At 33.2% G+C, this 14,255-nt stretch overlaps 2 protein-coding genes and 1 pseudogene across 2 annotated transcripts; 1 reads left to right on the top strand and 2 right to left on the bottom strand.

Annotated features, from left to right (window-relative positions):
- Positions 1 to 1,035: 1,035 nt before the first annotated feature.
- LOC124848369 (uncharacterized) lies at positions 1,036 to 3,521 on the bottom strand. Its single transcript, XM_047326026.2, has 6 exons — positions 3,208 to 3,521; positions 2,458 to 2,536; positions 2,322 to 2,384; positions 1,824 to 1,868; positions 1,682 to 1,738; positions 1,036 to 1,591 (listed from the first exon to the last, which is right to left on the bottom strand). The coding sequence occupies exons 1-6, from the start codon at positions 3,432 to 3,434 to the stop codon at positions 1,499 to 1,501; spliced, it is 564 nt and encodes a 187-aa protein (XP_047181982.1). The 5' UTR covers positions 3,435 to 3,521; the 3' UTR covers positions 1,036 to 1,498.
- Positions 3,522 to 6,620: 3,099 nt separating this feature from the next.
- On the bottom strand, positions 6,621 to 8,869 carry LOC124848368 (putative pectinesterase/pectinesterase inhibitor 28). Its single transcript, XM_047326025.2, has 3 exons — positions 8,796 to 8,869; positions 7,625 to 8,709; positions 6,621 to 7,529 (listed from the first exon to the last, which is right to left on the bottom strand). Exons 2-3 carry the CDS (start codon positions 8,661 to 8,663, stop codon positions 6,817 to 6,819), a joined length of 1,752 nt encoding a protein of 583 aa, XP_047181981.1. The 5' UTR covers positions 8,664 to 8,709; positions 8,796 to 8,869; the 3' UTR covers positions 6,621 to 6,816.
- A 1,146-nt stretch (positions 8,870 to 10,015) lies between these two features.
- On the top strand, positions 10,016 to 11,222 carry LOC148198737 (uncharacterized; annotated as a pseudogene).
- The last annotated feature ends 3,033 nt before the right edge of the window (positions 11,223 to 14,255 follow it).

Genomic DNA, 14,255 nt, shown 5'->3' with positions numbered 1-14,255 from the left:
TATGAGATTGGAGTAATCGATTCCAATGAAAATTGCACCTTGTGAAATGGTGTTTTCATAGCTTTTGAGTAAATTATATTCCTAAAAGATTAAATTTTAAACAAAATAATTTTACTTTACTTGAATACAAATTTATTTCATTTTTATAATTAATTTTAATTTGTTCTATCAACTTATAATATTTTTTATCAATAAATATTCTTTTATATTACTTCTACTATTAAGGATATTTTGATAATTTTAAATTTTTACTATTAAAAAAAATTATCTATCATATCGGTTAAATCTTACATAAATTTTTACAAATTTTATTTTCAAATTCACTTTAAATCTTCCATAGATTTTTACAAATTTTATTTTCAAATTCACTTTGAATCTAACTCCAAATACTTATAAAAAAATAATAAGACTCAGTGTCCTCTTAAATGTATCCACTCTCCTTCAAATAAAAAATCCATGTGAACACATCCTAAATAAGGCTCGTTTCAAATCAAGTGACTTCATTTTTAGATTTCTAGGCATGTAAGGGACAGGGAGGGTAACATAGGCTTTGATTCTGTCGGAACGAGATATAGGTACCATCCCCCAATCATGGGCTACAAGGAAGACTAAACCCACACCAAGTGAGTCTGAGTGTTATGATGTCACCAACTATGTGAAAGCAAGTCTAACTATCACTCAGGTTAGGAATGGATGACTTTCAGAATCCAAAAGTCATCTTTTACTTATAAACTATACAACCTATAAACTTTTTTATTAGAAAAAAGGATTTCTAAATTGGACATTCAAAAACTTCACGAATGCACAAATTAAAAATTATTTTTAACTTCTGGATTACTGACGAGGACAAAAATGAGTAAAATGTGTCATATGAAAGAAGTTTTGCAGCTATTCCTACTAAAATTTCCCAACACCTGAAAGAAACTACTCCAGTACCCTCCCTTTGAAAACAAACTAGTATTCATAACTACCTTTCCGAAGATAATTTACCTATTGCAAGGTAAGCGATAAAAGAGAAAGGATAGACAGCTGATATTAAAAATAAAAGAGATTGATCCATTCAAAGAAGACAAGAGATGCCACAAGGAATTATAATGCTACTTAGAAATGACATATCAATAAAAGGCAATGAAAAAGAATTGAACCTAGGATATTTAGGTTGATTCAATTCGATCCAAACCTATTCTAAAAACGCTCATTGGGGAAAAACCAAGAGGGGAACAAATTTCAATAATTCAGTCACATGTGCCCAAAACAAATAAACAATACAAGAAAAAACTATGTTGCCAAATAGCACAATGATTCTCCAATCTCAAAATACCATGTAAGGAATTTGCTGGTTCGAAAATCCCTCATCTGAAAATGGTAAGCACAATATAAAGATATACTCCCCTCCCCTTTCCCAAGGAAATGGAAGGCTGCTGGTTCTTATAATGTAAGAATAATTTATGCATCCATGTAAGTAAATTTGGTTCTTTGCAGATTTGCTTGTACCCCACTAATCAAAACTAGCGTTTAAAAAGTTCAGTAGTTCATTTCTCTTGCTTTCGGCCACTTTATCTTCCTTCGATTTTTCAAGTTTCAGAAGAATCTACAAAAAAATAAAAGTATAAAATAAAATCTAGATTGCTACTGCCAATAACCATCAAATCAAAGGTACAATCAAATAACACATCCCTACCTTCTTGCCAGACACAGCACTCCGACGGACATCATCATCTTTGTCACGTCCTAAAAACTGATCCATTACAGAAAGTTAGGAAATTAGAAAACATAGACGCAACTAAATGCATTGAAAGTCTGATATAGATTACAATACAAACCTTGGAAAGCTGCACAGGGCTGCTTCTCCTCTCATCATGCTGCTTCTATATAAAGCTCCCATTGCCAGGACAAACCCCACCAAGAAACATCAATCAAGTCGATCAAGCGCCCAAACATTCCACAGATCCCAGCTCCAATTTCAAAGAGCCAATACATAAAATAGGCAGAAAGTATCATGAGCATCTTGCACTGAACTGTACAAAACTTTGTGTTTGGAAGAAGGTTTGCAACTTCGAAAAAATAAAATTTATCGTATACAAGGATTAATGACATCAAATCAGGGTTTTCAAACTGCAGAAGATTATAGAATCGTAGAAAATTATATGGATGTGTCTTATGTAGATGAATCTTAGATTTATATAAGAATCCAGAGAGAAAAACTTCAGCAATATGAACATAGTCCACATTCCAGGGCCACTTACTTGACTTAGAATCTTTAAGTATGAAGAAAATAATTCACATGAATAAAAATAAAGAAGTATGAAAAAGTGACCTACCTCTTTTACTTTATGCTTCTGCCGCTTATGATGGTGGCTTTTACTTCTATCCTTTTCCTTATTCTAAAGGAAGGGAAGACGTGAGGTAAATGGCCAAGAATAAAATTGAATAATAACTGTATTACTAACAATTCACCTTCTTTGGCCTGTCACTCCTTTTGTGCCTCTTTGAACGGTGAGATGCTTCACGCTCACTATCAGAAGAACTCTCACTTCTGAAGTAATAAAGATAACAAAAAGAGTTATGGCAAAGCCAGATTAATCTGTTCATTACTCTTCTGTTGCTACACTTATTTGAAATCCATAACTCTTATAAATAATACAGGCACGCTGAAGTAACTTCTTATGCAATATGCAAAAGGATTAGAGTCTTGTCAAACAACTTACTAACCACAAACATTATGAACAAATCATGTTTCGAAATTCACAGTCAATAGCAAGTGTCATCAAAATATGTTTCTGATAGTCATAATGGTAGCCCCATTATACATAATAGTAAGGTAATGAGAGATCTTAATGTTGGAACAGGAACATTTATCTCAATTCCCAATTTGAAAAAACCAATTATGCTTAATAATCATCCCGGGACAGAGAGAATGTTTGAATAAACTACTTATATTGCAAGTGTGTGATTCCCTTCCCATGGTTGGAAATAGTTAATAACATTTTCTCTGATTATAATCTATGTTTCTGAAATTAGGCTATTTTAACCAATATTTAAGACATATATCTCAAAAGGATTAAGAACTTAAGCGCTATCAGAATTGAGAGTCTGTAAATTGTATTTGTATCAGAACAACCATTGAAACAAAGCATGTACATAAAAATAACAACATGAGATAAAATAGTCAAAAGGCGTATGTTATGTGAGGGTTAGATGGAGAACCTAGAGTAATCAGAGACAGAAGATGATGAATGAGAATCGGAATCCGAATCGGAATTGGAAGAGTGGTGGTGATGCCTACGACGCCGTTTACCGCGGGACTGAGACTTGGTCTTCTTTCGGATCTTGAGGGAGTCCTTGTCGCGGTCTCGGCGGTGGCGGTGATGACGCCGGCGACGGTGAGGAGAGGATATGTCCGAGGAAGAAAGTGAAGAAGAAGAGGCCGCCATAAAAAACTTGGGAGGGTTTGCTTTGGATTGAGTCTACTCACAAGTTTATTTCGATCCTGATCCCTCCTATTCCTTTGTGACTTCCCGATGTTAATTATATATGGAGAGTTAAAGTTTATTTTGTACTGATTTAAAATTTTGTTTACAATTTTGTACAGTCATTTAATAATATAAAAAGAAATAATTTTTGTTTGAATAAAAAATTATAAAAAGAAAAAAAATATCTGTTGAAAACATTTTTTTAATAAAATATATGTTAAAAAACTAAGTAAAATTACATCTTCATAAGTTCCTGATCAATATGAGAATAATTCTAAAGAATAAAAAAAGTATGTGAAATTAATATATGTTTATGTATAAATAAAATTTTCAACATATAAAAATATATGTTAATTTATTATTTTATTTTATTTTATTTTTAAATATTATCAAATTTTAAAATATGTTATCTTTTTAGTTCTCTGAAATCCAACCCTTATATTTGTGGAAAACCGAAAATTTCCTAAATAATTACACAATTCAATTGTATTCTTTGTAGTATCTCCTAAAATATTACATAGATTTAAAAAAAGAAAAACTTAATTTTGTTTGCAAATGATATACAATTACTTATTATTTGGTCTAGAGTGTAAAATTAATCAAATAATTTTACTTATTATTTTGAATAATTTTATAAAAGATTTTATAGATTAGTTGTAAAACAATTAATATAAAAACTTTTAGATTCGTTCTTTATACAATCCATATATTGTGAATTCAACTTTTTTTTAATTCATGACATGAATTTCAGTATGGCTTGTGTTGATATTTATCAATTTTAGTATCATCCATATTTAAATTCCATTAATTTTATCTGCATATAAATTTCATTGTAGTTTTTCTTTTTTAAAGGGTAATCATATTTTAGTTTTCAATTTTTATATCATCTACCCTCTAATATCAAGATCTCTTAACAAAAAAAACATTGGTTTTTCGTTTTCCTCTTAAATATATATGATATTATGTATCTCATTTTTTTTCTAAAGTTTAGACACCTCTCATTTTATTTTCTCATTATTGAAATTCTAGTTTCGTAAGATAACTTTCTCTCTTGCATTGATTTTTTATATTTAGAGTTTTTTTTATTTAAGTATTGCAATTTGTTTTAAAATTTATCAAAACGAAAATATTTTAAGAAAATTATGGATATGGACAAATCGTATATGAGATAATTTTATTGACTTGAAAAATTCGTTTTATGTAACACGATTTTCTGACTCTAAAGGTGAAATCATGCTAGATCAACATGGTTTTAGTGTAATTGGAAAATTCGTGTGATTCATACATGACTTTGATTAGCATAGTATAGTTTTATTTTATATGTTTTATTTACATTGAAGTCATGGTAGAGGGACTTGACTTCATTTCAACCGCGTTTTAAGTAGAATCCATACATGATTGACATGATTTTCAGTGTAATTATTGTAAAGAAAAAATTGTGTTAGGTGTACGTAGATGTTTTCCTATTGTATTACTAAAACATGTTAAATTTATTTTATTTATAACTAGTGTTTAAATGAAAAAAAAAAGTAATATATGAGTTTAAGAAAAAATATACTTATATTAAGGAAATAAATAGTTGTTTTATTTAAAATCATGTTGCTATAAAAATTATGAGTATATAAATACGTTTTTTTTAATCTATAGAATGCTTGTGTTTGAATTAGATGATGATAATATTTATAAAATTTTAGGAGCTTATTTTGTAATATTTGATCATTTATATACAAAGTTAAGGTTAACATAAAAATTAAATTGTTTAGTTTTATGCATTTATATAAGCAAAGTTTAAATGCATAAAAGGAAAATTAAATTACATTAAAGATTGTCTAAATGGATTATTTTCTTTTTTATGGTTTTCTTTGCTATAATAAGAACAATTCTTTGACTTGTTTTGTATTTGTTATTGATATGTTTAGTAGTTGGTCTTCCTAATTGTTTATGTGACATTTAAAGGTCTCAAATAAAAATTGATTTTATGTAAATACACAAATAATTTTCATTTCAAACATGATGAAATAGTATTCCGTAAGCCTTGTATATGATATAGATTAGGTCAATAAATGTGATTTGTTATAAATGAAAACATGAACAAACAATAATAACATAAGGACATGGAAAGAGAAGAACTTGAAACTCCCCACAATCACACCATCAATTATAATTTAACTGGGTATAAATTGTTAAGCAGTAGTTTTTTCTATAAAAGGGGAAGAAATTTAATTTTAATGAATTAAAATCACTCTAACCTTAATTACCTATACCTCATTAGGTTTTCTAATCCAAAAGTGACTAAGTCAATAAAATATTATTTATAAGAGTAAACAAAATTAAGATTATGTAACATTTTTATTATATGGACAACATGTAAAAAATTTATTATTTTTTTCTTTGATCCAATAGAAACATGAGATTCTTTCTATTTTTTATCTCCCAATTTATTCCACATATCTATTGTTAAAAATTTCTCACTGAAGTTGAACTGTATTCATCCATGTTAAAGTTGATTTGATAGATAAATTAATGCTATTGAAGTTGAAAGTTTATGCTAAGAATGGTGTAGTGTATGTAACAAAAGAAAGAAGATAAAATGGAGGTAGGAATTTTAAGCTGGTTGACCACAATTTGTTTTTCCATCAAACAGTATTGTTGAAAAAGAATTATATTTTTAACACAAAAAAAAAACCATTTGAAAACTTATTACAAAAGTAAAATACTCATAAAAAAATATGAATTTTTGTATTTGTAAAAAAAAAATTGAAATGCTAAAATGATAGTATTAAATGTATATACAAACTTTTAAGTGTGAAAATATCATTGTACCTTACTGATTTGTAATAGAAAATTTTCAGACTTACTTACATTCTTGTTATCTGTATAAATAACCAAATTAAACAATATAATGTTTTTTCTCTATATATTATATTATATTTTGTCATATATATACGAGCTCTATTATTTCTATAAATAACGAAATTTTACGTTTTTTTTTTTTACATACGAGGTAATGTACAGTTTTTTTTTTAATAGACTTTTTTTTATACTGGTTGTTTTATAAAGTTAAATGTTGTTTGATTAAGGATAGTTTAAGGTTGGAGGAGGTGGAAAGATAGAAAGAAAAATAAAGTAGAGGAGGCAAAAGAGTAATTGGGAATCTAATTAATTAATTAATTACGCACCCTACAAGCACAGAGAACTGTAGGAAAATCCCAGTTCATAGACACTTGCATTTGAGAGCATTTAATGAATGGAAGAAAAAAAAGAAGATTAAAGTGATAGGCGATGAATTGGCGATTTAATTTGGCAACACGTACTTCTCTCCCAAAAAGAAAAATAAAAGTGATCAGTGAGTGGCGGAGGGCAGGCCAGAGTCGTAAGGAACCCTTGTGACCCTAATCCAGTCATCTCCATGGAAGAACGGTGATGGCAAGAATCCTGTTGCTACGTCCTTCGTCAGGGCCTTGATTCCTTCCCATTTCACGCGCTTCGATATGTCTGCACCAGGGCCATGGTTGTTTATCTCAGCGTAGAAACAAGTGTCCATTCCGCTTAAACCTTCCAATGTCTGCCATGGCATGTAGCCGTCGGGTGTGATCAAGTCATCGATGAACGAATCCATGAAGATGGTCCTTGAGAAATTCTTCCATGGACGAGCCAAGTACGCCTTGTTGTCGAACCTGACTGGGTAATACAGGGGGTCTGACACAATCGATCCTCCATGGATCACCAGACCCGATGGCTGGTTGCTCTCCTTTCTACCTTGTGCGGTCACAATGCATTGCTGGTTTGCCAACGGCTTTCGGACAACGAATGTGCAGTTCTGGAGCACAGCCACTGCGTCGCCGAACACAAAGTCTATGGTACCAGAAATGGTGCAGTCGCGGTAGAATTGACGCATGGCGTGGGCGTAAAGAGTGTCTTGGTACCCATCCATTCGGCACTTGTAGAAGATGGACCTGTCAGATTGAACCCTCAATGCCACCGCTTGATGTTTTTCAGCACCGGCTGTGTTTTCAAATCCCATACCTATGGCGACGAAGAAATCTCCAATAATGGCTGCAATCATTTATAACTATTTTCATCAGTTTTCTGCTGCTATATTTATAAGAGATTTTTAACATAATTAAGAGAATGGAATGGAAGGGACGTACCAGCACTGGCGGTTTTGTAGGTTCCCACACCATCGATGAAGTTTTTGCTGCCTGTGATCCTCGACTTCCTACCACCATCACCGATCATGACGACATGGGTCATGTTCCTGGAAACTTCCACGTACTCGTCGTAAACGCCCTCCTTGATGTAGATGATAAAAGGCCTTAGGTTTTTCATGGGCACGTGCTTCAAGGCTTCGTTGATGGTGGTGAAATTTCCACTGCCATCCTTGGCAACCACCACATGGGCCATTTGTTTGCGTCCAGTCATATGCAAGAGTCTGCGAAGGCCACCGCGGTTCTCAACCCAATCGGGAACGTCAAAGTCGTCGTCGGTTTCGTTGCCAAGAACGGGCAAATCGTCGGCGGTCGTCAAGAGGCGGCGGCCAGACTTGGGGAGGTGCATCTCGGAGAAAGTCTTCGACAGCTCGGTGATGATAGCGAGGCCGTTGCTGGTCATGTGCATGGCGGTTTGCAAGAGCTCCTGCATCTTCTTGCCAGCGTCGGTGGTGGTGTTATCGAACGCGTCAAGGCACGATTCCTGGTACGTGACGGCGCCGCTGAGCCACACCTTGAGACTGGTGAGGATGCGATCGATGTTGTTGAGGTCGAACTTGCTGAACCTCTGGAGGGAGCGATTGAACTCTTCGATGGAGAGGTTCATGAGTTGTTTGCACGTGTCGAGGGCCTCCTTGGTTCTGGGATCGCTCTCGACGTCGTGCATGAGCTTGGTTTGCCCTAGCCCGTCGCTGATTCGGGAGATGGTGACGTTGAAGGCGATTTTTATGAGTTCCCTGGGATCAGTGATGTTGCCGGCGTTTGCATTGAGATTGTCCTCGCATTCTTTCTGGTACTCCGTGGGTGCGCAAAGGGTTTTCACCGCTTTCATGGAGGAAGCTACGTGTGATTTTGTTTCTTCATTTTCAGCATCCTTTGCTCCCTTGTTGTTCAGGCTCACGCTAACCGTAACGGCTACCACCATAGCCACCAGCAAGAAGGTAGAAACGCCAATGATCACGAGTCTCTGCTTCTGCCCCATCGTTTTTTTTTTCTTTTTTATAAAGCAGCTCCTTGTTCACACCAACCTGCAAAAAAAATTGAAAAATAAACAAACATTTTGTAGAAAACATATTATATTTTCTGATTGAAGAACATAAAGAATTATACGTACGGGTAGGAAAAGGAGCCGCCAAATGGAAAAGTCTTGGCGATCCTCCGATTGCCCTCTGGAGAGTGCGTTGTGTTGCGATTATAGATTGGGAATGCGTGCTTATTTATATCTTTTTGATGGAGCAACAAAATCTGAGTTAGTTATGACTTTGCAAAAACGTGAGGCTGGGAGTTAAAAGCTACCTTTTTTTCTGCTAAATTAGAAAGGGGGAGCGGGTGAAGGGCCTTATCAAGCGGTAATTAATTCACCTCTATTGTCATAATTTCTCCCTCCACATTCGCTTCACTTTACTTTCATTTCAATATGAAATAAATTAAGGTAATGAACCATGACCATTAAAATGGAGGAAGATTTATCTGTGCTCACCTCTCAATTTTCTTATCTTTATACCTCATAAAAAATATTTTTCTATTTTTTATTTAATTCTTCTTAAATTATTTTATATTTAAAAATAAAAGTATAATCTTATTAGTGTTGAGTAAATATAAAATAAAAAATTAAATATCATCATTAAGGTAGCATGAATGTGACACCATAGACTTTCACTGGATCTAGGAATTCGGTTACAAGGTTGCCTAGAAATAAAGCTCTAAAATCATATTCAAACTCATAAGCCAATTCGATCCATTACATATTAAATTTAAAAGAAATTAAAATTTTTATATAGGTTAATTTTTAGCTCAATTTACTAAGGATCTAACTCGATTAATTTATCAACCCACCCAATTTTTTTAAATTATATTATTATATTACAAAATTGGTTATTTTTTTTAGGTTTAAACTTTCATTTGGTCTTTATATTTGTTGGTCAATTTCAAATGAATTTTTATTTTTTTTCGGTCTCAATTGGATCCATAAATTTGTAAAATTGACCCAATTAAGCTCTCTCCGTTAAGTTTTCACTAACGACGTCTAATTGTGATGACGTGTTTATGCTGATGTGTATGGTTTGATTACGTGGAATTTTTATTTAAATTTTAATAAAAACATTTTAAACTTGTACCTTAAAGAAAGCATCGGGCACAACATGGCCACGATTTGTCATCCTTCATGCCATGAATAAAAAAATCTCCAATCTTCTAAACCGGAAGATCCTCTTCCTGTACTTCTCCTTCGCCACTTCTCAGAGAAAATTCATTAGAGAAAGGGGAGGAAAATTCCATAAACCCTAGCAATAAACAAAAACCGAAACAATCTCAATCTCAATTCAATCCAGCGAAATGGATCACTACAAGGTTCTCGGCTTGCATCGAACCGCGAACAAGGAGGAAATCAAAACTGCTTTCAAGAAACTAGCGTTTCAGTTCCATCCAGGCAAGCATTCCCCATCGCCGAGGGCCATTAGGGAAATGAAGAGAAAACTCCAAAACCAAAGTCGAGATGGAATCCAAAACCCGAACAAATTCGCATTCTAGAAGCCTTCTTCAATTTTGGGAGGGATGAGATAAGAAGGAAGATCCGGGTGCAGTTGTAGGAGTATGGCCAAGTTGGTGATGCCAATGTGTTCTATTGGTTCCAGAATCGCAAATCCAGGAGCAAGAACAAGCTCTGCCACATCCAAAACTCAAAGAACCAACACAGAAACACCACCAAACTCAATTTATCTCTCTCAAATCATACCACCTTCAACCTCATCCTCTTCCTCTGATAAATCCTCCTCAAAAGAATTAGTGCACCCAAATGCCATCTCCTTGAATCAGACTTATTTACAGTCTCACAACTACAATAACACTGCTTTGCTGCCACCAGCGATCGAGTCTTTCTCCTTTCCTTTGCACAATAATGGTCAAGGTGTAATAGTTAACGATACCATCACAACGCATGGGTTTTCTATCCCTCAGTTCTCTTACAATATCATGCAATCTCAACCACAGTGTGAACCAAAGGTTGTACACAGCAGTAGTCTTTTTCTCAATGAGATCATGAACCACGAAACCTTCTCAAAGAAAGACCAAGATCAGGAAAAGGCATTAAAATCAATGCACCTTCACACACCACAGAAGCACCCAATTTCAATTGGGTTCTCTGCTACAACACAAGCACAATGTTTTTCTTTTTAGGTTCAATACATTCATCTATGGTGGGGACAACCGCAAAGGTGACACCTTTACCGTGCTTTACCTCATCCACTCATGTAGGTTGTCCCTGAAATTGGCCAAGAAAGTCTCCAAGAGTGTGAATTTGAAAACCCCAGGCGGTGGAGGTGGTAGAGGAACTGCGCCAGATGAAGTCGCAGCGGTAGGAGGACTCGAAGGTAAACGCTCGAGTGATGGAGATCTTCGCGTCACACCGAAACGCATGGTAGGCGGAGGAGAAGCGGCTGTTGCAGCAGATCGAGGCGGCGACAGAGGAGATTGTGTGCCTGAGGGGGCGTGTGGCAAAGTTGAAGGAGGTGAGGAGCAGCGACCCCTGACGGTGCTCCAGTGATAATGCTCGGTCGTACGACAGCCACAACATTATCTTGGTGGCTACTCCAAATTGTGCGGCGCAGTGGGCGGTGGGCGAGGAGGAGTCTCATGCTTGATTGTACAAATAAGTCATTCAAAAAAAATTAATACACCTCAGCATGCAACAAGATCTAAAAAAATTACTCCTCAACATGTGCAGACGGCGTTAATGAAAACTTAACGAAAAGGGCTTAATTGACTCATTTTAACAAGTTTATGGATCCGATTGAGACCGAAAAAAAAATGATGATCCACTTGAGATTGACACACAAATACGAGAAACAAACGAGAGTTTAAACCTTTTTTTATTATCAACCCACTGCAAGTCAAGTTGGTTCATGAATCCACTCAATTTATTATTTTTAAGTTATATTATTAACATTATTTGAATTTAATTTTATTTAGGTTTGAATTAAAAAAATTATTTTTTATGGAAGAAAAAAAACTTAATTAACATTATTTTTTAAGTTACGAATTGAAACAACCTCGTACTCAATTATAAATTGTTTTAAAAAAATTAACACGACTTCAATTATAAATTGTTTTAAAAAAATTATAACATACTAAAATTATATCAAAGACATAATTACTTTAATTTATTTATATCATGATTAATACGTTAAAAAAAAGTATAACACACATTGAAGTGATACTAAACTGATACAGTATTAAAATTAAAAAGAAAAAGAGTAAAATGCCATATCTAAGATGTGACTTTCTCAAGATAAAAACTTTCACAACTATTCTACTTTTATAATTTTCTTAAAACTTGCATCATCATTTTAATGTTCTGTATAGATAATAACTAGCATTATTACTATTCTTAAATAATATAGTTGAAATTCCATATCATTAATTTATTTATATGTTTGTTGTCGCCCGATTACTCTCTCCATAAATTGTAGTGCTCTTTTTTTTTTATGTTTAATTGATGTATAGTATATTTTAAGTTATAATAGTTGTTAATATATTTTACGTAGTGTTTCTGTAGGGGTGTGGAGGCCGAGATATAAACCTAACAAAACTGAACTGCTTCTTTTTATGCTCACCTTCACGATGCTTCCTTCCTCTCTTTATGTTCTGTTCCTTAGGAAAAGTTGGGCTGGGTACCTGCAAAGGCACTCCGACGCTCAAGTCAGAAAAGGAGTCACCTGAATCTTTTGGTTCAAAGTGATCAAGAATAAGAATAATTTCTCTCAGGGGAAAAACGTACCTTTTTTCTGGTGTGAAGGGTGTATTTAAAACAGTAAAATAAACCGTTACCTGGCAATCCGGTCAGTTATCGAAGTTTGACTGTGTAGAAGTTGTAACTGCTAGATCGTGTGCTGATACTGAGTCAATTACTTCCGTGATTCGCGGCGTTGAGCTGATTGTGCGTAACTGTTTATCTGTAACTGCACGCTACGATATAGCGCTTGTATGTCGACCGTCCTGTGTGTCGACATGAATAGGTGACTTGTCGTGTGCGCGGTGCGAACGTTATGTCGCGACATTACTATTTGGTTGTCGAGGACCAAGTGATCGACAACACACCATCTTTAAGAAGGCCTCGTATTGGTTCAACTGTTACCAGGTCGCCCGAGTCACCGGTCGACCATTGGAGGATTGGGTATCCTATGGTACACGTAGAATTAAGTGAAACTGGTTTAACAAGAAAAAACAAACATGGATTGAGGATGAAAAGGCAAGCAAGGTATTATAATGAGAATTATAGAGGCAAATAAAGTCCAGAAAGAGAGGACGTTTCTCAATTAAGGATCCTGCGTTTTGCTTATTCATTCCTTAAATCAGTGCAAGTCACCATTTATTAAAATGAGTTATTTTAAAATATATTAACAAAGTAAAAAAAATTCATCATAAAATAGTATTTGTGCTTTTAACTGTATAAATAATTTTATATAAAACTAAATTTTATTAATTTAATATTAAATTATAATTTGATCATATTTAGATTGCACGATGATAAAAGAAAATGGTAAATTATTTATATTTTAGCCTATTTTAATAATATATGTTATGTTGAATATATTATAAATTTAAATCAACTAAAGAAAATATTATAATTGTTATAACTAAAACTTACCTATACTTTCAACAACATTGAAAAGAGTTTAATATAAATTAGATCATTTAATTTATATTAAATTCAATAATTAATTTCTTGAACTTAATTATTGAATGAGTTAAATTTAGCTTGAAATCAATATATTAATTTGATATTGAATTTAATAATTAATTAGAAAAAAATAGGAAGAATATATATAAATAGTTTTTCAGTTTTCTTTTACGGATACAAACTTTTATACTTAGTTTATGGGACTATTTATGTTTTGAAGCATGTTTGTGATTAGTGTTAAATATAAAAAAAATTCACATGTAATTTTGGTTACATTTGTTTTAAATTGTATTTATTTGATATTAATTCTCCCTAATTTAATAAATATTAAATTTAATCATATATTTTGACGTCTTGATTTAAATGAAATCATTTTATTCTTATTTTACTTATTTTCTAAGAAATTTAAGACAAAAGAAGGAAAAGACTTAGAAGAGTAAGAAGAAATGAATAAAACAAAGACAAAGGGTTAGCCTCTTCCATGCTCTCGCTTAAGCGAGAGTGACCTCACCTAGAATTGTTGTCACTTTTGCTTAAACAACAAACACCTGGCATGAGCGAGATCATATATTTCATTTTTACTCAATGTTGGTATTCTTGTTTTGTTCTTAATGTTTGATTTTATCTGATCAATAGATTCTTGATTACGATTTTTGAATTTGACTAAGAAGTATTTCTGAAAATCATATATCTGAACAAAAATACTTGATGTATTGGGATGCTAGGAATGAACTTCAATATATCAGTTGCTTATAACCCTTGAACATAAAGTTTGATAATTTGTTGGATATGTAAGGAATCAATATTCAGAGAACTCGTCTTATGAATTTATACATGAAGAATAAGTATAAATGATTGTTGTGTGTTGCATCATTATTGGTATTTTTAGATGTTATA

The sequence above is a fragment of the Vigna umbellata genome, chromosome 5 (assembly GCF_029865625.1).
Source record: "Vigna umbellata cultivar VRB3 chromosome 5, Vumbellata_1.0, whole genome shotgun sequence".
Lineage (NCBI taxonomy): Eukaryota > Viridiplantae > Streptophyta > Magnoliopsida > Fabales > Fabaceae > Vigna > Vigna umbellata.
Note: the sequence above shows the minus strand (reverse complement) of the source record. Positions and strands in the feature narration are given on the sequence as shown.

Coding starts and splice junctions, on each gene's coding strand:
- LOC124848369 (XM_047326026.2), bottom strand. CDS start 3,434: ATGGCGGCCTCTTCTTCTTCACTTTCTTCCTCGGACATATCCTCTCCT. Junction 1,869..2,321: donor AGAAGCATAAAGTAAAAGAG/GTAGGTCACTTT, acceptor AGCTTTATATAG/AAGCAGCATGATGAGAGGAG. Junction 1,739..1,823: donor GCCCTGTGCAGCTTTCCAAG/GTTTGTATTGTA, acceptor GTAATGGATCAG/TTTTTAGGACGTGACAAAGA.
- LOC124848368 (XM_047326025.2), bottom strand. CDS start 8,663: ATGGGGCAGAAGCAGAGACTCGTGATCATTGGCGTTTCTACCTTCTTG. Junction 7,530..7,624: donor CTACAAAACCGCCAGTGCTG/GTACGTCCCTTC, acceptor AAATGATTGCAG/CCATTATTGGAGATTTCTTC.